This window comes from Oncorhynchus mykiss, chromosome 2 (assembly GCF_057628025.1).
Source record: "Oncorhynchus mykiss isolate SJ-2025 chromosome 2, ASM5762802v1, whole genome shotgun sequence".
Taxonomy (NCBI): Eukaryota; Metazoa; Chordata; class Actinopteri; order Salmoniformes; family Salmonidae; genus Oncorhynchus; species Oncorhynchus mykiss.
In genome coordinates, this window is record NC_143023.1 from 33,116,731 (window position 1) to 33,142,315 (window position 25,585).

General features: G+C 40.4%; 1 protein-coding gene across 2 annotated transcripts in view; it reads left to right on the top strand.

The window, feature by feature from the left end:
- The first annotated feature begins 2,799 nt into the window (after positions 1 to 2,799).
- Positions 2,800 to 25,585, top strand: part of LOC110487926 (inactive phospholipase C-like protein 2) — a 56,848-nt gene continuing 34,062 nt past the window's right edge. Inside the window, exons 1-2 of one of the 2 annotated variants that reach the window (XM_021559846.3) lie at positions 2,800 to 3,211; positions 3,837 to 4,288. In XM_021559846.3, the coding sequence (XP_021415521.3) occupies positions 4,040 to 4,288 (249 nt within the window). In that variant the 5' untranslated portion in view covers positions 2,800 to 3,211; positions 3,837 to 4,039. The remainder of the gene's footprint in view (positions 3,212 to 3,836; positions 4,289 to 25,585) is intronic. The other variant, XM_021559854.3, reaches the window with a different exon arrangement.

Genomic DNA, 25,585 nt, shown 5'->3' on the forward strand with positions numbered 1-25,585 from the left:
GGACCAAATCGAAAAGATAGGTAGGAGCAAGCCAATGTAATGCTTTGTAGGTTAGCAGTAAAACCTTGAAATCAGTCCTTGCATTAACAGGAAGCCAGTGTAGAGAGGCTAGCACTGGAGTAATATGATCAAATATTTTGGTTCTAGTCAAGATTCTAGCAGCCATGTTTAGCACTAACTGAAGTTATTTATTGCTTTATCCGGGTAGCAGGAAAGTAGAGCATTGCAGTAGTCTAACCTAGAAGTGACAAAAGCATGGATACATTTTTCTGCATCATTTTTGGACAGAAAGTTCATGATTTTTGCAATGTTACGTAGATGGAAAAAAGCTGTCCTTGAAACAGTCTTGATATGTTCGTCAAAAGAGAGATCGGGGTCCAGAGTAACGCCGAGGTCCTTCACAGTTTTATTTGATACGACTGTACAACCATCAAGATTAATTGTCAGATTCAACAGAAGATCCGTTTGTTTCTTGGGACCTAGAACAAGCATCTCTGTTTTGTTCCGAGTTTAAAAGTAGAACATTTGCAGCCATCAACTTCCATATTTCTGAAACACAGGCTTCCAGGGAGGGCAATTTTGGGGCTTCACCATGTTTCATCGAAATGTACAGCTGTGTGCCATCCGCATAGCAGTGAAAGTTAACATTATGTTTCCGAATAACATCACCAAGAGGTAAAATATATAGTGAAAACCATAGTGGTCCTAAAACAGAACCTTGAGGAACACCGAAATTTACAGTTGATTTGTCAGAGGACAAACTGATATCTTTCCGACAGATAAAATCTAAACCAGGTTTACCATTGTAAACCAATTTGTGTTTCCAATCTCGCCCAAAGAATGTGGTGAGTGTGATGTTAGTGATGTTTCAGTTTCACCATGTGTTTTGATCAATGACGTACAGTGCATTCGGAACGTATTCAGACTCCTTGACTTTTCCACGTTGTTACATTACAGCCTTGTTCAAAAATGGATTAAAGTTTTTTCCTTAGCAATCCACACACAATACCCAATAATGACAAACCAAAAATAGGTTGACATTTTTGAAAATGTATTAAAAATAAAAACTATTTTACATTTACATATTCAGACCCTTTACTCAGTACTTTGTTAAAGCACCTTTGGCAGCGATTGCAGCCTCAAGTCTTGGGTGTGACGCTACAAACTTGGCACACCTGTATTTGGGGATTTTCTCCCATTATTCTCTGCAGATCCTCTCAAGCTCTGGCAGGTTGGATGGGGAGCAGCCGTTTTCAGGTCTCTCGAGAGATGTTTGATCGGATTCATGTCCAGGCTCTGGCTAGGCCACTCAAGGACATTCAGAGACTTGACAGGAAGCCATTCCTGCATTGTCTTGGCTGTGTGCTTAGGGTCATTGTCCTGTTGGAAGGTGAACCTTGAGTGCTCTAGATCAGGTTTTCAACAAGGATCTCTCTGTACTTTGCTCTGTTCATCTTTCCCTCGATCCGGACTAGTCTCCAAGTCCCTCCCGCTGAAAAACATCCCACCAACATGATGCTGCCACCACCATGCTTCACCGTAGGGATGGTGCCAGGTTTCCTCCAGACATGATGCTTGGCATTCTGGCCAAAGAGTTCAATCTTGGTTTCATCAGACCAGAGAATCTTGTTTCTCATGGTCTGAGAGTCCTTTAGGGGCCTTTTGGCAAACTCATAGCGGACTGTCATGTGCCTTTTACTGAGCAGGGGCTTCTGTCTGGCCACTCTATCATAAAGGCCTGATTGCTGGAGTGCTGTAGAGATGGTTGTCCTTCTGGAAGGTTCTCTCATCTCCACAGAGGAACTCTTGAGCTCTGTCAGTGACCATCGGGTCCTTGATCACCTCCCGTACCTAGGCCCTTCTCCCCTGAGTGTTCAGTTTGGCTGGGCGGCCAGCTCTAGGAAGAGTCTTGTTGGTTCCAAACTTTTTCCATTTAAGAATGATGGAGGCCACTGTGTTCTTTGGGATCTTCAAAGCTGCAGACATTTTTTGGTACCCTTCCCCAGATATATGCCTCGACACAACCCTGTCTCGTAGCTCTACGGCCATTTCCTTTGTCCTCGTGGTTTGGTTTTTGCTCTGAAAAGCACGGTCAATTGTGGACCTTACATAGACAGTCGTGTGCCTTTCCAAATAATGTCCAATCAATTGAATTTACCACAGGTGGACTCCAATCAAGTTGTAGAAACATCTCAAGGATGATCAATGGAAACAGGATGCACCTGAGCTCAATTTCATTTCAATTTCTCATAGTAAAGGGTCTGAATACTTGTGTAAATGAGGTATTTCTGTTTGTTATTTGGAATAAATGTACACAAATTTCTATAAACATGTTTTAATTTGGTCATTATGGGGTGCTGTGTGTAGATTGAGGGAAACAAATATTAGAATAAGGCTGTAACGTAACAAAATATGGAAAAGGGGACGTGGTTTGAATACTTTCCCGAATGCACTGTATATAAACCCTGGATGGTATATGCTGGATGTTGGCCAAAGAGACTCTTTGAAGCCACTGGTCGGCCATATTGGCACTCCACAGAAGAAGGAGTCCCACAAAGGAATTAATGAATTTCTACAGTATTTCATTAAATGTATCAAGGACAGAATTACATGCATATGTATTTTGTTGTTGTCGTGGGGACAGTAACATGAGTACTTTCAAAAATGATACTTTAAATATATATATATATAACGTATGTTTAACTCACATAATATAATTGTAAAGTATGCATTAAGGTGTTTTTAATAGAATAAATGTAAAAATGTATTTTTTCTACTGTGGTGGGTGCGTGCCAAGATGTAGGCGTGTTGGCTTCAAAACTGTGCCCGGTGCTGTCTTCTAGTGTAATTATAAAGCACTGGTTTTGATCGATGAAAGCAGTTTTCATGTATTTCAATAAGACATATATTTTTGTATGAGCAAGGATTGATTGACAGAAGGTTCGTTGTCGTTGCTGCCTGTTACAAGTAGTTCGTTCACCTTTTGACTTTTGCTTAACGGGTAGCTCGCTAGATACATATTTAGATAGCAAATGTATTGACAGTTGGGTTTAGTCCGTGACTACTTGCTAACTAACATTAGCTGCATTGCAAGCTAACTAATGCAGCAACTGGTGGTGATGCATGGACTGAACAGTAGTCTCGTCGTTGCAGCTGGGTAGCACAACAGAATAGAACTTCGTTCTCTTTTGACAAGACTTTATCAAGCAAGGCAAGTGTGATAACATGAAATTATGTTGGCATGTGTGGCTGTAGAACAGATACGAGAGGGTTAGTTAAAACACATTTGTCTGTAACAGTGTTAGTTTGCCAGGTTAGTTAATGTTAGCTAACTATTGGCAAGTTAATTAAATGTGGGCTAATTTGTCAGTTACCGTAACATGACTGAGTAAGGACGTATAACTAAGTTTGCTAGCTATAACTAAATTAGCTCTAGTCCAGATATACAACACAGCAGCTAACAAACAAGCCACTTCTATCCCAGACGAACGCAAATATGGCTAACTTGTTGACTAACGTTAAACTAATTTACGAATGTTGCATAGCTAGGCAGCTAACTATCGAATGACATACCAGACAATTTCAAATGAGACGATGTAGCTAGCTATTGCATCCATTATGAAATAATTTTGCAATGTTATACCGACAGCTTTGCAAATTGAAAATGCTATTGAATGCAATTGAACTGTTTGTACGTAATTAACGTTCGTCAGCTAACGTTACCATTCAAAGTCACATTATTAGACATCGTCTGCATACAATTTCAGATCATGTCGAGCATTGAACAGTTTAATCTATTGGTATTCAATGTCTATTGTTGATGTTTTGTTTTACAGAGCACAATCCATGGAACACGCGACATTAAATACCAGTCAAATATGGACCAAGAAAATGATACGGAACATTTTTGTGCAGTTGTTATAACGAGGTAGCTAGCTAGCAAGCCAGGACATTGGAGAAATACAACAGCGTTGCAAGTGAAACACCTACATAGCAGCTTGACAGCTAAGCTTGGTCTGTCTGTGTGCGTGGAGTGCCTATGGCGGAGTTTGGAGAGAACGACGGCTCATCTCCATCGAATACTGGGGATTCGGTGGCTTTGCCCAGTGATAAAACAGACGGGAGGACGCAGTGCGAAGTATCGGTCTTCAATGGGGACTGTGGGATACCGGCAGACATGGTTGGATCAGAAACGTTACATGACAGCCCAGGGCTTGAAACCGCCAACAACTCCTCTGTCAGATTGGATTCCAAATCCGGAATACCACGCAGGAGCAGCATTATAAAGGTAAATCATATTTTTATGCAGATTTACACGGATTTGAGAACACAAAGAGGTCCATGATTGGCTATATTGTTAGCTTCGTGGATGCATCCTTAGATTTGATCTTCCACTAAGTGTACATGTTATGCACATTGGTTCAGCAACCTTGACCACTTGCAATCCAAAAACCACTGTTCACACACACATTGACAATGCAAACAGTCAGGTGAAAGTAGAGGTCTTGTCTGAATTTCATTGCAAGTGTCAATTCACCATTCAGAGAAAAAAGTGATCCGTTTGCGGCATCTTTCAAACAGCAATTTTGAGTGCTTGACGTTTACCATATGTTGCCATTCAACATTTGGGAAAGTCTGGACCAATTCCTATGGTTAAGAACAGTTTCCAAATTAAATTGATGCCATTGTTGCTTCTCAACACATTGGTTTGGTAAGCAGTTCATCACATGAGACAAGGCTTTTCCTCATTAAGACCTTTCACCTTTGAATTTCGTTGTCTTCATTTAGATAGTGTTGTCAGTTGGCCTCAATATTAGCCAACAACAGATGGCCTCATGAAGGAAATTATGCATTCACCTATTTCCTCATATTGACTGTTTTGCAAGGTTGTTTTGTTTTCCCTGAAAGTGAAGGCTACAAATCCCTAAATAGGCCTACAAATTGCATTCAAGTGTAGCCTAGGTCTTGCAGACTGAGGCTATCACATTGCTAAACTCACAGCTTTTTTGTATTTCTCTTATTGCCGCTCACTAGGCAGGTTTCCATTGCTTTTGTTGAATAAACCTGGGTCAATGTCGCAAAAAAAACATTGCGACGTGTAATGGAAACGGCAGCTATTGAAGAAATGTTCTGAAGATCAACATTTTTTATCCATTCAACGGGTGGATTTGTCTAGTCAAACTTTCTTCATTGCAAGAAATGATGATGGAAACAGTTTTTCAGAATAAATGAATCATTTAAGGTACTCTGGGCACGTGATGTCACACGTTACTATAAAGCTTCACTACACATTTTAATTCTAAATGTCTACTGCTTGCAAAAAAAAATGTTTTTCAACTATACAAATGTTTATTTGGAGAACAAGGATTGTCTTGACTTTCAAGAATGCTTGAATTGTTTTGCCTTGCTTTTCTGGTTGGCTGGATGCAATTATTTCAGCTCTACAGGAGTGCAAGTTTCACAAGAGCACAGACCATGGCGATACGTTGGCACATGAGAATTATTAGAATATGGCAAAGATGAGTAAATTCTTGCATTCTATCCATGCTGGCCTTTGCGGGCTACCTGAGACATGAAACATACTGTAGGTGGGAAGGCATACAGACTGTCACATTTATTAATGCGCAAATTCCCTAAATGGATAATGGAAACAGTTCAACCACTTAATTTTTTATTTGGCACTCAAGGTTTTTGCGAACATTGTAATTTTTTGGGGAGGGGGTTGATGTCATTACGGTCTGCTGTATTTGTCACAAGACAGTTCAGTAGAAACAAAGGTAGTTGTTGCAATTTCTATGCAAACTTTCTAAATGTCAACAACAAAATCACTGCACAAGTTAATGGAAACGGCTAATGTAGGCCTAGGTCTATCCCATATTGCTTTGTATCTTTAGATTTTTAAGCTGGTTATGGCTTACACTCTAGCCCAGGGATGTGCAACTCCAGTCCTTTGTGGCCTGATTGCTTTCACATTTTTGCCCCAGCTAACACCCCTGACTCCAAAAATCAACTAATGATCTTTAGTTTAGAATGCAATTAGTTTAATCAGATGTGTTTGCTAGGGTTTGAGGGAAAAGTGTAACAACCACTGAGCCCCTGAGGACTGGAGTTGCCCATCCATGCTCCTAGCCTTCTTAGTGATAAACTTATCAGATCTGCAAGTCAACTGTGTAGCCTTATGAATGGATAGTCCACACTGTGACTAAAGTTGCATCACTATCTTTAGATCAGGTCATTTCTGGACCAACTGTAGATGAGGCTCGTACTTGTTATTGTCCAAAATCTCAATCAACTGTTATTCATTGTGAGCCTTTTCATTGTGTTATTGTTGATTTGCCAGCAATGAACACAGTTCTTTCCAGTTAAGCTCTTTTCCAAGCCAGGTTTTGTGGGCAGCACTTTCTTGGCACATTGAAAGCGTTGAACTTTCATGCTCTCTCTGCCTGGAGATTGATGTAGGTAATATTGACATTTCTGCCATGTAAAGTTCCAAGTAATCTCTTACCACACAAGGACCTGTCTCACTTCCCAGCTGTGAAGAACTATTTATTTTATCTGATGTCCACTCCTGTGACACAAGGTTCAATATCCTCTGTTAATAGGTCAATTATATCTATTGAAATGTATTGGAGAGCAGAGAAATCTGTATTTACCCCCCCAAAATGTATTGCACATACCTTCACTCACCAAGCTCTTGGTTGGTCCAGGAAGCCCACATTTAGGAAACCTTTTTTTGTCAACAAACCTCTTATTGCTATTGAACAAAGCATAATGCACTTGTCGTGCACGAACTGACTGGTCCGAAGGTAGTCTACTGCCAAAGGATCCAGTCAGCAAATGATCAAATTTTTAAATGTATTTTATTTCACCAGGTAGGCCAGTTGAGAACAAGTTCTCATTTACAACTGCGACTGGCCAAGATAAAGCAAAGCAGTGCGACAAAACAACACAGTTACACATGGGATAAACAAACGTACAGTCAACAATAGAAACATCTGAATACAGTGTGTGCAAATGAAGTAAGGAGGTAAGGCAATAAACAGGCCAATAGTGGCAAAGTAATTACAATTTAGCAATTTACACTGGAGTGATATGTGCAGATGAGGATGTGCAAGCAGAAATACTAGTGTGCAAAAGAGCAGAAACACAAATATGGGGATGAGGTAGGTAGTTGGTTGGATGGGCTATTTACAGATGGGCTGTGTACAGCTGCAGCGATCGGTAAGCTGCTCTGACAGCTGTTGCTTAAAGTTAGTGAGTTAGTGAGGGAGATATGTCTCCAACTTCAGTGTTTTTGTGTGTTTTCTTTGCAATTCGTTCCAGTCATTGGCAGCAGAGAACTGGAAGGAAAGGCGGCCAAAGCAAGTGTTGGCTTTTGGGGATGACCAGTGAAATATACCTGCTGGAGCACGTGCTATGGTTGGGTGTTGCTATGGTGACCAGTGAACGAAGGCAGAGCTCTACCTAGCAAAGACTTAGATGACCTAGAGCCAGTGGGTTTGGCGACGAATGTGTATCGAATGTGTATCGAGGACCAGCCATCAAGAGCATACAGGTCGCAGTGGTGGGTAGTATATGGGGCTTTGGTGACAAAATGGATGGCACTGTGATTGACTGCATCCAATTTGTTGAGTAGTGTTGGAGGCTATTTTGTAAATGACATCGCTGAAGTCGGTAGGATCGGTAGGATAGTCAGTTTTGAGGGTATGTTTGGCAGCATTAGTGAAGGAGGTTCTTTTGCGAAATAGGAAGCCGATTTCAAGATTTAACTTTGGATTGGAGATGCTTAATGTGAGTCTGGGAGGAGAGTTTACAGTCTAGCCAGACACCTAGAATGTGTGGACAACTATAAATATCTAAGTCAGAACCGTCCAGAGTAGTGATGCTAGTCGTGCGGGCTTGTCCGGGCAGCGATCGGTTGAAGAGCATGCATTTCGTTTTACTAGTATTGACGAGCAGTTGGAGGCCACGGAAGTAGTGTTGTATGACGTTGAAGCTCGTTTGGAGGTTTGTTAAACCTCTTAGGGATCCCTTACACAACCGTAAGGCTCTCCAGAGGGTAGTGAGGTCTGCACAACGCATCACCGGGGGGCAAACTACCTGCCCTCCAGGACACCTACACCAACCGATGTCACAGGAAGGCCATAAAGATCATCAAGGACAACAACCACCCGAGCCACTGCCTGTTCACCCCGCTATCATCCAGAAGGCGAGGTCAGTACAGGTGCATCAAAGCTGGGACTGAAAAAGAGCTTCTATCTCAAGGCCATCAGACTGTTAAACAGCCACCACTAACATTGAGTGGCTGCTGCCAACACACTGACTCAACTCCAGCCACTTTAATAATGGGAATTGATGGGAAATGATGTAAAATATATCACTAGCCACTTTAAACAATGCTACCTAATATAATGTTACATACCCTACATTATTCATCTCATATGTATATGTATATACTGTACTCTATATCATCTACTGCATCTTTATGTAATACATGTATCACTAGCCACTTTAACTATGCCACTTTGTTTACATACTCATCTCATATGTATATACTGCACTCAATACCATCTACTGTATCTTGCCTATGCCGCTCTGTACCATCACTCATTCATATATCTTTATGTACATATTCTTTATCCCCTTACACTTGTGTCTATAAGGTAGTAGTTTTGGAATTGTTAGCTAGATTACTTGTTGGTTATTACTGCATTGTCGGAACTAGAAGCACAAGCATTTCGCTACACTCGCATTAACATCTGCTAACCATGTGTATGTGACAAATAAAATGTGATTTGATTTATATCCCATTCCCGCTCGAATCCCGTTAACAGGATTGGTTTGACAACATCCAGTGAAATTGCAGTGCGCCAAATTCAAAAACACTCATAATAAGAATTCATAAAACATACAAGTGTTCTACATCAAAATAAAGCTTAACTTCTTGTTAATCCAGCCGCTGTGTCAGATTTCAAAAAGGCTTTACGGCGAAAGCAGACCATGAGATTATCTGAGGACAGCACCTCACATACAAACACATGAAAATCACATTTCAACCAGGCAGGTGTGCGACAAAAGTCAGAAATAGCGATATAATTAATGCCTTACCTTTTGAACATCATCTTCTGTTGGCACTCCAAAATTTCCCAGAAACATCACAAATGGTCCTTTTGTTCGATAATGTCCTTCTTTATGTCCCAAAAATGTCAATTTATTTGGCGCGTTTGATTCAGAAATATACCGGTTTCAACTTGCTCAACATGCCTACAAAGTATCTAATAAATTACCTGTAAACTTGGTCCAAACATTTTAAACAACATTCCTAATCCAACCTAAGGTATCCTAAAACGTAAATAATCGCTAAAATTTAAGACTGGGTATACTGTATTCAATACTGGATAAAAACAACGTGAAGCGCATTCCAGGTCATGCGCAACAAAAAACTTGAGTCCATCTGAGTGACACATGGAAAGAACAGGACTACTTCTTAATTTCTCAAAAGAAAAACATCAACCAAATTCTAAAGACCGTTGACATCTAGTGGAAGCCATAGGAACGGCAACCAGATTCCTATTAAAAAGGGTTTCCCATAGAAAGCTAATGGAAAACACATTGACCTCGAACATTTTTTCCCCTGGATGGATTGTGCTCTGGGTTTCGCCTGCCAAATCAGTTCTGTTATACTCACAGGCATTATTCAAACAGTTTTAGAAACTTCAGAGTGTTTTCCAAATCTAGTAATAATATGCATATCCTAGCTTCTGGAACTGAGTAGCAGGCAGTTTACTTTGGGAACGCTTTTCATCCGGACGTGAAAATACTGCCCCCTAGCCCAAAGAGGGTTTAACACAGTGTCCAAAAAAGGGCCAGATGTATACAGAATGGTGTCGTCAGCGTAGAGGTGAATCAAAGAATCACCCGCAGCAAGAGCGACATCATTGATATATGCAGAGAAAAGAGTCGGCCCGAGAATTTAACCCTGTGGCACCCTCATAAAGACTGCCAGAGGTCCGGACAACAGGCCTTCCGATTGATTTGACACACTGAAATCTATCTGAGAAGCAGTTAGTGAACCAGGTGAGGCAGTCATTAGAGAAACCAAGACTGTTGAGTCTCCCGACAAGAATACTGTGATTGACAGAGTCGAAAGCCTTGGCCAGGTCGATGAAGACGGCTGCACATGTGGCTTACCACCAATGTCCCAATTGCAATAAGGGACTGTAAGACTACACAATAACAGCCTTCTCTGCCAGTCTTGACAAGTTGGTATAATACAACACTGGTCCATATGCAAACCAGAATTGGGCAAATTTCCAGGCTAATCATGCTGGCCCTGTCAGACCAGAGTTAAAATGGACAACCCCCATTAGTAGCAGTGGGTTCTGCTTCAGGTCTTGGCCCTGTTCATAACTGTGCAGCCATATTACATGCTCACATCTCTCCATTCCACTTCCACCTTACACTGTAGCCTTGCAAATATGTCAGTGACTAGAAAGTGATGCCACCATGCTTTTTTGAAATGACACTGAACAAAAATATAAACGCAACATGCAATAATTTCAAAGATTTTACTGAGTTACAGTTCATATAAGGAAATCAGTCAATTTACATTCATTAGGCCCTAATCTATGTATTTTACATGACTGGGAATACAGATATGCATTTGTTGGTCACCGATACAGTACCTTTAAAAAAATAATAAAATGAAAAGATAGTGGTGTGGATCAGAAACAGTCCGTATACTAAAGCAGGATAGTTTTTCTGCAGTGATGAGAGGATGTGGTCAGCAGTGGTGGAAGAAGTACCCAATTGTCTTACTTGAGTAAAAGTATAGATATCTCTAAAGAAAACTACTCAAGTAAAAGGGAAGGTCACTTTGGCCTAACAGTTAATTTTTATCTGTTCAGTTTTGACCAACAACTGAAAATTACTGATTTTGAACGAGTTGAATGGTTAAATTATTTTCTCACAGATAGTTCACTTAACAAGGTCCCTCCATTGATAGATAGCTATCAATTCTCTTCTATATCTTGTTGCCAAACCACAGCTCAGAGCATGTCCCTGATTAGTGATCAACCAAGCAAAATGTAGGCCTAGGATTTTTCCAACTGTCCACTGCAAATAAGTCTTCTGATCTGGTCCAGGCAGAACAAAAGTAGCAAAACATTGTCTTCCAATTCAGATGCTCCATATTTCAAGGGGAGCCTTATACTGCTGCTTAGGAATCCCTTGCAGAAATTTTATTTTTCTCCCTTTTCTCAAGATCAGGGTTATTTGTCGATATTGAGTAGTTTACATGACACAATCCTACACCAGTTTATGATGCCTGATATTTCTTGCACCCTAGTGCTAACCAAACCCAGTTTCAATGTGAAATGCCATTGGTCTCATAGACTAGATGTAACATGGTAAATGTAAATCGTGGACACTGAAATTGGATTGATATGTTACATTTGCTATGGTTATATAAGATGGAAGAGTACATGAGACAAAAACTAAAGGAGGGTTTGTATGGTCGGGGTGGGTGTATAACGTGAATGTCTAGCAACCCAAAGGTTGTGTGTTCGAATCCCATTTATAATTTTAGCAAAATGTGACATTTTGCAACTACTTACTACTTTTTAGCTACTTTGCAACTACTAAGCATGTTAGCTAATCTTTCTTCTAACCTTAACCCATTTAGCTAACCCTAACCTAACTCCTAACCTTGACCCCTAACATCTAGCAACCCAAAGGTTGTGTGCGAATCTCATCAAGGACAATTTTAGTTAATTAACAACATTGCAACTACTTAGCATGTCAGCTAACCCTTTCCATAACCTTAACCCTAACCTAACTCCTAGCCCTAACCTTGACCCGTAACTCTAGACCCTAGCCACCTAACTAACGTTAGCCACAACAATTTGGAATTCGTAACATATCCTACGTTTGCAAATATGTAAAATATTGTACGAATTGCAATTTGTAACATATAATACGAAATGGATGATGGACATCCACAAAATAATAAATGCCATACGAAACATTACATATCATACTAAATGCAGTGTCTCAGAATTGTATGCACAGAATAATATGAAATGCTCTGAGGCCAGGTTGGAAATGTCTGGTGTGTGGCTGCTATTACGGATAGGCATTAGAAATAATTTCACTACTCAAATATCATGATTTCCCCCCCCCCCTTACATTTTTTTTACCTGAGCCTTGCACGAGGGAGAAATGCGGAGGGTTCCGCTATGATGGAGCAGCAGGCAGAGGGGCCGGTTGTGTGAGATGGAGAGAGACAGACTAGAAAGTGCATGTCTTGAGTCTAGGGCTGGGCGGTATACCGGTATTGATTCATGGACCAGTTTGGGATTTTACTTTACCTTCTGTAATGGTATTTGAATGTTTGGTTCGTTAAATGTGATATAGTTTGCAAAGCTACTTTAGTCATCTTTCTCAGCTCTCTCTCCATGTCGCTATCCACACAGACCTAGCCCCGTCCCCTGCCTCTCAAGGTGCAAATTTGTTGTTCCTCGACCACGAGACACTTGCATTCAGTCTGCATGGTCAATGCAGAGCATGCAACAATGTTGATGACAATGATTCTGTTTTTGCTTTGCTTTTTAATATAAATCCACTTGCGTTCTGTAATTACACAATTCGTTTGTGATTCTTACATCTGCAAACAGCAAGTTTGGCCTAAATATTGTTAGTCGCTAATTGTTAGCCACTAATGCTAATTGCTAGCTAGCTAATAAATATACTGAGTCAGAGCAGACGTAATTAGATATACAGCCTGATAATACCAGTGATGGTGTAGACCTAAATCAGCATGTTGTTTGTGCAACAGTATCTTCTAAATCAAAGAGGAATATGCAAAGCAAGACCGTGTTAGCTACATGAAGTAGCTAAGCGAACATTGAATGTAGCCAAAGATTATAGGGTCCCCTAGGGTAGGAACCAAAGTGTTGAGAAGTGTTTCCTGTCACAATAACTCCTCCCTAATCATATTTCCATGATTCCAACAGTTCTCCCAAGTGTTTTGCTCTAAGTCAAAATCGCAATTGCAACATTTGGTTAAAAATAAGGCCTAGATTGTTTGCCCATATCGTGCAGCCCTACATGGCAGTGTGGACATGATCTCAAAAGAGTGCAGGAAATGCAGAAATGGATAAATGCGTAAAATAATTTTTGGTTGAAGTTTGAACGGTATGAAACAGAATGGAGAAATACCCATTGCAATCACTTAGAATCACTTAGAATCTATGTGTTGCTGCTATATGGTCACACACTACTCATAAAGCAAATGTATAACTTGTATTATTCAAAAACATAAAATATGTCCACTCTAAAAAAATATAAAAAATAAATAAATACAGTGTTGTGATATTTTGGGCCATATCACTCAGTCTTACTTGACTGCATCAAATCGATGTAGAGAAGATAGCTAGCTGAGCAAAGTTAGCCAGCTAGTAAATGAGGCTACAATATGCTGCGCTCCTTGTCCTTGTAAACAAATAACATCATAATTCAGATTAAACAGCCTACCTTGTTCGTTGTAACCCACTCATTCTCATTTGGCTAACGTTTATTTCCATAATTTCTTTCCATTTTGGATTGATTAGAGATCTCTCACTACCCTTGCTACATGTGGACTGTAGAGCATTTTTGATTGGCTGACCAAAATCAACAAGCTACATGTGTGAAATGTGTGTAGGTTACCGGCATAGATGGCTACCAGTATGCATGTCTTTTATTTGTATTTTTATGGGGCACACGTCATACACACACACACACACACACACACACACACACACACACACACACACACACACACACACATACATATATATATATATATACACATACATACATACACATTTTAATAAAATAAAATAGGAGTTTCAAATGTCATCCTTGTATGTAACAGTGTCGTGGATAATTTACTTAAGACAAGGCATTTTCATTCCTAATTAAATTAGACCTAAAAAAAAAAAATTAGGCTTATTCAAATACTAACATCCGTTTCAGATATTCAAATATTTGAATAACTGTGCCCATCCCTAGCTACTCTCCAAATTAAATCAATTCGCAACAGACTGGCTCATGATTAAAATGTGCAAAGTTATTAGGGCTGTCCTTGACAAAACAAAATGTTGGTTGATCGAGAGTCGTCTGTTCTACATGTAAAACATGTATTTTTCCATATATAGACACACCCTATGTTTGAATACAGCCAACTATATGTAGGCTACTGAGCTTGTCTGATGCTTTAAGCACTGCGATTTAAAAACTATGAAAACTATTCAAATTTAAACTTCTGTTGCCATTGCCGATATGTAAAAATAGCGTACATAAAGCCAACAAATAAAAACATTGCAGTCCGCAGGTAGAAAATATCCTATGAATCACATTGGCTATGCATGGCCTGTCTGTAAGGAACTTGAAACATTGTCAACTATTAGCTTGGTCCGGCCCAAAGCTCCTGCTAGCAAACTTGTAACATTGTATAAAATATTCTGGGCCCTCAGTTTCCTGTGCCAGTGAGCTCCGGAGAGACAGACACAGCTGTAGGCTGTTTGCGGGATAAGAAGTAATCAGGTAGGTCTATTTTATGACGTTTACACCGGATCAGAGCATGACATTTTTATCAAGAAAGATTTTTCAAATAGGCTACATTGAGGAACTATTGGCATTCTCAATGGATGTGAAAAGTCTTTGTTTACTTGCTGTTTGAGGCGAAGAAAAAAATGACTTTGAGAAATAGTATCAGATCCCAAAGGGGCACATTTATAGGCCTACATTTGCATGCAGGCCCAATAGTCTATAGGCCTACTTCTATGTGTAATTAGGTGCGTGTCCTTAGTCAAGATTGACCGGAGCAGTACAGTACAAACAAGACATGGAATAAATTGACAACTCGTAAATGGAATGAAATAAACCAGGGAAGCCTAGGTTGTGCACTCTGCAAACAATGTGTCCACTCCTACAATGACAATGGTAAGACTGTAGTAATAATATATTGAATGCATAAACAGAAATGACCTTAACCAAAAAACATTGTAGATTTTTAGAAATAATGGGAATGAATTGGTAAATGTACTACTGGTGATACTGGTGTGCCGTCCCTGCGGCCTCTGCAATGGATTAGTCCACTCAGACAGGCGTGAATCAGACGGGTGCCTCGTGTGCCATACACATTTTTTATTTGCCACTGCTCGACTAAAAAAAATCTTGGTCGACCAACAGCCTATCGACCAAACAATCGACCAGTCGACTTAATGGAGTCAGCCCTAAGAGCTATGAAGGGAACATGGAGCAAATGGATTGCGGGAGCAATGCCTCGCCTCATTGATCCTGTAATTATTTATCATTGGGTAGGCTATATTATGGTTTCAGTAATCGGCCATCGAATGCATGTAGGCATACATAATTGTCACACATGCACTGTGCATCACTGTTCGTTATATTTTTTGTAATTAATATTTCACCTTATATAAATGGCTGCAAGAATGTTAGAAATTAAGCACTGCGACAATATTCTGCCTCGGTTGAAAGGAGAGAGCCTAGGCCTCTTAGCCTAGTATGCTGCGCAACATTTGCTGTCAGTGAAAAGCCGGAAAATATGTGTAGGACATAGAAAGTTCGAACGCCAACCCATTTTCATGCTAAGCTACTTGGTCAGAGGAGCAGTAGTACGTTTTTAGGGAAGACCGCAGTAGTAGTGCGTGGGTAAAATCACTGGGGAAGCCAGAAAAAAAGCTATATTACAACCTATGTGTTGCGGTAATTGCGTTGTTTGCTCTTTAACCTGTTACTTCATAGGCCTTGCAACTGTGACAAATATGCCTAAAGGCAGAGACAATAAGAAGACAGTAGCAGAATAAATTCAACCACACCTTTGTTTCATCAAAACAAGGACAGCAACATCTGTCCAGTGAAGTCCACAAATCATATTGCATATAACTGACAGTTACATGCCCTACAGCATGGTCAAGCAAAGTAATGTTTCTGACATTTTCGGGCCACTAAACAACTATTGATTTAGAACCATGGAGAGTTGGCGCAAGTCGCAAAGAAAACAGGAGCTGCCTCCACTATTCCCGCACCATTTCAACTTCATCATCATCAAATCACCTACAGTATGCTTAGTCTAATACAGTGACTACCAAAAAAGATTTAGTCCAATCAACGTAAGCTAATATGATGTGGCTGTCCATGGTTCTGATTTCTGTGTGCATGTGCGTTCGTGCAAATAGAGCGAACATGTTGACTCACCCTATTTGAAGAGAAAGGCCAATGCCATCCTCCTCATTCATGTTGATGAAACAGTCAATCACTCTGTCATACAGTACACTATTTTATTTTTTTGTGGTCCTAGGCTACCTGGATAAAATGCTTGCTCGCTAGCCTAACTTCCTTTCATGGGCAATGTTAGCTAGTTAACATTAGCCTTCTACATCTAGCTACTTATTGAACTTCCATCCTCAGGCCAGGGGCACAATGTATGAATTAATGGTTGGATTAGAATCGGCGTTATAAGCATTGGCCAGTTTGGAGAATTAAGTAAAACCACAAGTCCAAATCCCTATCTCCATGGCTAATTTAGGAAAGGGACAATTTTAGCTAGCTTGCCACTGGGGGACAACACAATGAGATACAACAATTCAAGTTGTTTCTGTCAATGACGTTTGCTCTCAATGCGATTTGATAGGAGTGACACCAAACCCAAACTGGCTTCCATTGACACGTATTTATTTATTTGTTTATTTGTATTTTTTGGGGGTGCGCCAGGACCATTCACAGTTGAGCTGACGCTGATTAGCTATTATTTTATCCTATTTTTATAAAGAAAGGCCAAATACTTGCTGGCTTCCCTGGCATTCAAAGCTACGGGCTGCGTCATACTCTTTTGGACAAAACCGCATCAGATGGCCTACACATGGAGACAGAGGTGCGCTGTTTCGCTTGCTTGGATGCTTTCTCAGATGAGATGCATTCAGCCTCTTGTGATTTGAAGGAAAATTATGAAAAACAAAGACACATTTTTGCTATGTTTTCTCTCTTGGTAATGTTTTGGGGAAGTCTGGCTACCCTTCACATCCATGAATACACACCACTGGAAGACTGTCCATCCCCCATGTACCAGTATCATTTATTAATTAATCCACTCAGGTGTCACTCATTTACAGGGCTGGGGACTTGACGGAGAACTACTGGCTATAACCTGTTATTTTAGGGGGACCACAGATGACTTGGCAGTACTCAAGTGGCTTTACCAGGGTAATGTTCATAGTAGACCACCATTAATTGAAGGGAAGTGCATAAGAGCACCATAACACAGGTATACACATTTCTGACACCTTCAATTATTAACAGATCTTAGCACCTGTTCACTTTAAACCCAAGTCCGTTTTTGAATTGTATAGTGGTAGGGAATAGGCAACTAGATTCAGCTGCGGTCTGATTTTTGTTAGAGCGGATGTTCGGGGGTCCGGAACATAATTATTTCTACACTGCAAAATTGACCACAAGTAGTAAGGCCAAAAATATATTGTATTTGAAAACAGTTTTGTACCTGATTTTATATTGACACGATCACGTCTTTTTATTTGTGGGAATACTTGATATAAATGTTAACTGAATTCCTGGTGATTTAAGTATATATTTTTTTTACAAAAATCTTTGGAGGGGGGAATCACTCACAGGCTGGTTTTGGCCCACGGGACGCCTGTTACTGACCCCTGCCATACATCTTCAAGAGTTGGCCCAGGATATGACAACTGTTCGATAGCGTACATTTTGCTCAGTCTGCAGTCACTGACTGCAATGAAGGCTAGTCGATCTCAAACACGGCCGGCATCTTTTGATCTGTGATTGAACGCTAGAAAGACAGTCACTGTCACGACGCATTGGCATTGTACTGTAGAACTTTAGTACAATTTATTGATCTCACAAGATTTCTCTTCTCACATCCTAATTTGTTCATGATTGGCATATGGATTCCTTTGACCTGACCACATTCCTTCTGCCCCAGCACCGTTCTCTTCTCCTGTTTGACCTTTGGGCTCTTCCAGCTATGCAGCTGATAAATTAGCAAAACCGTAATCACAATAAAGTTTATGCAGGCTTTGGGCATCTTGATACCCATGGCAAAAACTAAGCAATAGGGCCTAATTTTATTCACAGTGCAGTACTGTGGTGTTAAGAAGCCTTCCAGTAGGATGTTAGGCTAGTCTCATTAATGATGCCTCATTAGATGCTGAACGATATTGAAGCTGCTCACTCTCCTTCATGGATATATATTGCGTGACACGACACCTATGATTTATTGCTGCTTGCTTCTTTAAAGTGATATTTTGGTAAGAGTCAGATGAATTGTGGATACTATTTTTATGTCTGTCCAGTATGAAGGAAGTTGGAGGCAGTTTCGTGAGCCACTGCTAACTAGCGTTAGCGCAATGATGAAGTCTATGGATATCTGCTAGCATGGGTTTGGACCTATGCAATACGATGACTGCACATGTTGCCTTACTTCCTGGATCCAGTCCCATACTGTATTGAATGGGCTTTAAGATTATATAATCAAATTAATGAAAACATGGTCACTTGAGATGTGTATATGAATTTATATTTGTGGATTAATTTACTTCTACCCAATGCATTTTATAAATATTTTTGATTTCATCTAATTTTTATTTATTTATTTTTTGCTTGAAGACCATTGGAAAAAACAGAAGGGGTCACACTTTCCCATCATAAAGCAATGTTATAACTGATATTGCACATAGGTCTACCTTTCATTTACAGTATTGGCTATTGTTTCTAAAATCACATTATCGTCTAATACAAATCTGGTTCAGGTCAGATTAAAGCAGGGGTTCCCAATTAGGGCAGGGCTCGACATTAACGCTTGTCCTCTTGCCCAGGACAACTTGAATTTGAGCGGAGGTGGTCAGCATTTTAAAACTATTAATCATAAATGTTTAACTTCTTGGATATAGGGGGCGCTAATTTAATTTTTGGATGAAAAACGTTCCCGTTTTAAACAAGATATTTTGTCACGAAAAGATGCTCGACTATGCATATAATTGACAGCTTTGGATAGAAAACACTGACGTTTCCAAAACTTCAAAGATATTGTCTGTGAGTGCCACAGAACTGATGTTACAGAAAAAATCCAGATAAAAATCCAATCAGGAAGTGCCGCATTTTTTGAAACCGCCTCATGGCAATGACTCCTTATATGGCTGTGAAGGAGCTAGGTGTCGGCTTACGTTTTCCACGTTTTCCCCAAGGTGTCTGCAGCATTGTGACGTATTTGTAGGCATATCATTGGAAGATTGACCATAAGAGACTACATCTACCAGGTTGGTGTCCTCCGTCGCAATTATTGCGTAATCTCCAGCTGCAGTATTTTTCCGTTTTCTTCCGTTTTCTTCTGATGAGAAGGCAACTGCCACCACTGATAGATTATTGAATAGATACAGTGCCTTGCAAAAGTATTCGGCCCCCTTGAACTTTGCGACCTTTTGCCACATTTCAGGCTTCAAACATAAAGATATAAAACTGTATTTTTTTGTGAAGAATCAACAACAAGTGGGACACAATCATGAAGTGGAACGACATTTATTGGATATTTCAAACTTTTTGAACAAATCAAAAACTGAAAAATTTCTCTGATTTGGGGCGGGGGACATTTTTTCTAATGTGGAAAAATAAACCTGGATTAAAGGGCTCTTGCTAGACTAGCTGTGAAAGTGCTTAGCTTCCTCACACACTAGTGGTGTATGCATTGATTGCATCACTCAAATCACACTCTGTGTGAGGAGTGCATCAGGGATTGACTGGAGCTAAATCAATCAATTTGGATTTGGGTAGCTTCAGGGGCTCTATCGACATCCTGCAGCTGCAGCAGTTCTCTTCTGTCTCTGTTTTGTAATGCCTGTCTGATTGGTAACCCAGCTTGGCCCTTTGTCATTCTGCTTTCCTAAAGCTCAGTATTTACATTTTGTTTTTTTGCCCTAGCACTACACGGTTGACTCAAATAATCATCAAGCTTTGATTATTTGAATCAACAGTGTAGTGCTAGGGCAAAAAACTAAACGTGCACCCCTTGGGGTCCCGAGGACAGAGTTTGGGAAACACTGGTGTAGTAGGAATGGCCCAATTCACTGGGGTTGGTAATTACTTAGTCTTAGAACACTCTCCAGTCCACATGTGAATTTATGTATCTCTATAGTCAATGTTTTTGAAGTAGCTGTGAACTAATTGAAATGGGCAATCTGAATACTGCAGTAGAAAAGAACCAGGCCCAAATAATTACCACAACAGGTATGCTTTATCATGTGTGTGAGGCACCCAGTGAGAAAGCCACCAGGGTTTTGGAGCTGCTCGTGTGTTTTTGTTCACTATTTGGATTGCAATTTCTTTCACCCAGGATGAGCTACTGAATATTAGGGACAAGTTACCAGGTGGTTTTTGTCCTGAGATTCTGTCCTCATCCGATGATATACTGCTAGAAACCCCAGTCCATGAGTCGGATTTCTAAATGAGGCTATGCGACTGTGCTTTGGAGAAAGAGGGGGAGATGTGCCAGGGAGAAGGCGAGGTCTCCTGTTCCCTGCTCCTAGGTCATTTCCTCTCCAATGTGCATTCACCTCAAAATTGACATGCTACAACTTCTGATTAGAACAAAAAATGATTTCTGTCACTTCTGCTTTCTGCTTCACTGAATCCTTGCTAAATGACTACACACCTGAAGCTGCTGTGGATATATCAGGCTTCCAGCTATACTGGGCTGATGGTGTACAAGAGATGTATGCTTTTACGTCAAACAATTTTGGTGCAATGATGTCACTTTACTGGCGAAATCTTGATCCGTTGACTTGGAATGTATTTTCATCACCTGCCATCTGTTTTATTCACCACGTCCCTCACGCCCTGGTTTTGGGGTTCCGGGATCCCCTCCAGATAATTTTTGTATAAGGACTTTTTAACAGGACATTCTATTCCAAAATGAAATGAAAACTAAAATGATGCTGACACATTTAAAATATAATTTCCTCCTCTAGAAATTATTCCAATTACGTATTTGGTTTTTCTTACAATTATTTTAACATATTGGACCATACATATAGCCTATGCATGGTCCATATTATCAGGTATGCTACTAGAAATAAGCATTACCACATGTAGTTGGGGCTGATGCGGTGACTTTATTACCACCACGAGTCATGAAGGCAGTCAAATTCTACGTGACTGTTTAGTCATGGTAATTAGGCTTCTCCAAGCTCTGATGCTGCTGATTGTCATTAGTAGCCTACCAAACTTGCTAACTGCCTGGTACTCAGCACTCTCCTAATAACTCTGACATCAATGCAAATGTAATCGAAAATCTAATCAAACACTTCATAAGAGCCCATGAGCCTATGTTGTGCAACGTTTCTATAGGCTATACAATTGCGTGAGAACAGAGTGATTGCCTCTACTAAAAAGAGGATCCAATCAGCTTTCTATAGGCTAGGCCTACTATTTTCTCCACTTTCCTAATATTAAGCACATTGCTTACCTTTACAACAGGAGTATAGCCTACCTGGCTGGCATGAAAATGTTCCATGGGAAAAGCGTTCTCTATTTGCTATTTAATAGATTACATGTATTTTTTCCTCTGCCCCTGTTTCGAGACAGGTGCATGATTTTAATGGTCCATTCTAAATCAAAACAAATTTCACACAAATTATTAAGTATATGTAAAGACAAGATTAAATTAAGAATAGGCTAATATTGTCACCCATCAGACTATCATTTGTGAATTATATATTATCACTGAATGATGCCCAGCATAAGGCAAGAAACGATGCCTTTTTTTTTGCGTCTTTGTCGAATCATAGCCGCACACCTCGTAGTATAGGCCTATATGTTTTGAGAAGGTTTGTATTGCAACTAAAGTGGGCAAATTACTTTTTAAAATTAAGCACATCTATAAATAACTAGGCTGGGGTTGCCGATCTGTATTTATGCTAGCTTTTTTAACTATTTAGTATCCTATTGATTAATTTTATGTCCCCCCCAAAAAACTTATATAAACACAGTGAATATAATGTAGGCTTACATGTTATGTTAACTTGGGGTCTCATGGCACATGGGGTAACATGCCCCCTGCCTGTACTTCTCAAAGAAACCACTTCATGTCACCATTCCCCCCCAACACGTTCCCTAGTTGCCACTACTCTTGCTCAACCAAAAATTATGTCTCATCACAATTTAAGTCCCTACCCAAAAATGATTTTGAGGTAGGATGGTGTTTTAGCCCAAGTTACCCCACAATTGCACATGTTACATTTAGCCCCACTCCTCCCCTATGCACTCATAGTGAATTGCACAAGGCCATGACACTGCTAAAATCTACTGGTTTAAAATGGTGCAGTTTGCGCATATTTAGTACTTAAGAAACAAAGGCAAATAAAACTGCTGTTTTCCCTGCTATTGCAAGAATTGTTGTGCATTGACTGCTTTTCAGAATGCAGGTTTCCCTCCCTATGGCACTCATAACTTGAATACGCCATAAGAGGAATATTTCTCTTGCATAGAATACACAACAACAAGCCGACTAGGTAAATAGATAGATAGATATATATAAACTATTCTACAATGGGATTGTCCGGTTTTTCTATTCATTACTTGTTTTCTTTGTAGAGGAAAAGCAAATGTGGACTGTTCTAGCGTCTTCATATTTAAAAAAAATGTTTCATATTATTTTAGCGTGGCAGTAATGATTTTGCCGCCAAAATAACTGCAGAGAAACACTGTTGCTCCACCTCATCCCCTTACACAGACAGAAACTGAAACCCCCAAAACCTGTCAAACATACAGTGGGGAGTTACAATTGGGGAGTTAAAGGGCTGCCTGGACTCCACAGATTGGGCCATTTTCAAGGAAGACCATATCAACATGACAACACGGACAGGGTAGCATCTTTCATCAGTGTCTGTGGAAAACTGCTTTCCAACCAGTACTTTTGTCACATTCAACAATGCCAAACGCTGGGTCAATCCAGAGCTAAAAGGCCTAAACTCAGCCAAGGAAGAGGCACATAGGAGTGGCAACATGGACCTTTTTTAGAGTGCCCTACCGCCTCACCCATTGTCAACAGCGTCACAAACGTCAGGAAAGCTGCAGGCCCAGGCTGGATTTCCCCAGCCACAGTAAAGCACTGTGCTGACCAGCTCTCCCTTCTATTTACGGACACCTTCAATACATCACTTGAACTATGCATTGTTCCTGCCTGTCTTGATTCCTGCATTGTTCCCATTCCAAAGAAATATAAATATCCTGCCTGAATTACTACAGACCTGTTGCACTCACATCAGTCATCATGAAGTCCCTCAAGTGCCTTGTTCTATCCCACCTCAAAACCATCACTGACACCATCCTTGAACCCCTGTAGTTCACCTACAGAGCCAACAGGTCTGTGGATTACGCTGTCAACATTGGCCTCCACTCCATCCTTCAGCACCTCGACAACCAAAGGACATGCGTAAGGATACTGTTTGTGGACATCATCATCCCAGATCTGCTGCAGGACAAAAAAACCTCACTCAACGGAACCTATCCAATGGCGTGGTTTTAGAGGCCCTCTTTGGCTGCAGAGACAATGTTGCTGTTTTTAAAGCTGATTTCCTACGATTCTAATCAGTTTGCCAATGGCAAAGGCCCCATGCCATACATTTTTTTGAATTTTATATTCTCTCTGACAGTTTTAGTTTTTATTTTTATTTTGGTGATTGTTAGTTCTCAAATTATCTTTATTTAAAAAAAATTTAAAATGCTCCATTATATTTCCAACATACTTTATATCTGATATTAGTTGTTAAATTTTACACTAAAAACATACCACAGTAGCGGCCAAGATTTAGCAGCAGTCATGCGCCGCTGCTGAATGCATATAGGGGAAACACTGCTTATTAATCAGCCACCTGCTCCACACTGATCGTCCCACTCAGTCTATGCACCCTGTACATTCATACTAGACTGCACATTGCTTTCTGCACTGGCTTTGGGCTATGCTTCAGACTGACTCCCACATACAGTGCCTTCTGAAAGTATTCGAACCCCTTGACTTTTTCAACAATTGGTTAGCCTTATTCAAAATGGATTATATAGTTTTTCCTCATGAATCTACACACAATACCCCATAATGACAAAGCAAAACAGGTTTTTAGAAAAGGTTGCTAATTGAAATATCACATTTACATAAATACTCAGTACCTCGTTGAAACACCTTTGGCAGTGATTACAGCCTCAAGTCTTCTTGGGTATGATGCTACAAGCTTGGCACAGGTGTTATATACAGGTATTCCAAGCTTTTAGCGTCATACCCAAGAAGACTTGAGGCTAATTGCTGCCAAAGGTGCTTTGACAAAGTACTGAATAAAGGTTTTGAAAACTTATGTAAATGTGATATTTCAGATTTCTTTTTTTTGCTTTGTCATTATGGTGTATTGTGTAGATTTCTGAGAAAAAAAACCAAAGTGGAAAGTCAAGGGGTCTGAGTACTTTTCGAATGCCCTGTATATGAACTCAGCAAAAAAATAAATGTCCCTTTTTCAGGACCATGTCTTTCAAAGATAATTCGTAATATCCAAATAACTTCACAGATATTCATTGTAAAGGGTTTAAACACCGTTTCCCGTGCTTTGTTCAATGAACCATAAATAATGAACATGCACCTGTGGAACGGTCATTAAGACACTTACAGACAGTAGGCAATTAAGGTCACATTTATGAAAACTTAGGACACTAAAGAGGCCTTTCTACTGACTCTGAAAAACACCAAAAGAAAGATTCCCAGGGTCATCTGTGTGAACATGCCTTAGGCATGCTGCAAGGAGGCATGAGGACTGCAGGTGTGGCCAGGGCAATAAATTGCTATGTCTGTACTGTGAGATGCCGAAGACAGTGCTACGGGAAGACGGGATGGACAGCTGATTGTCCTCGCAGTGGCAGACCACATGTAACAACAGCTGTACAGGATGGATACATCTGAACATCACACCTGCGGGACAGGTACAGGATAGCAACAACAACTGCCCGAGTTACACCAGGAACACACAATCCCTCAATTAGTGCTCTGACTGTCCGCAATAAGCGGAGAGAGGCAGGTCCTCACCAGACATCACCTACAACAACGTTGCCTATGGGCACAAACCCACTGTCGCTGGACCAGACAGGACTATCAAAAAGTGCTCTTCACTGACGAGTCGTGGTTTTGTCTCACCAGGTGTGACGGTCAGATTCGCCTTTATCGTCATCGACATGAGCGTTACACCGAGGCCTGTACTCTGGAGCGGGATTGATTTGGAGGTGAAGGGTCCGTCATGGTCTGGGGCGGTGTGTCATAGCATCATCGGACTGAGCTTGTTGTCATTGCAGGCAATCTCAACGCTGTGCATTACACGGAAGTCATCCTCCTCCCTCATGTGGTACCCCCTCATCCTGACATGACCCTCCGGCATGACAATGCCACCAGCCATACTGCTCGTTCTGTACGTGATTTCTTGCAAGACAGGAATGTCAGTGTTCTGCCATGGCCAGCGAA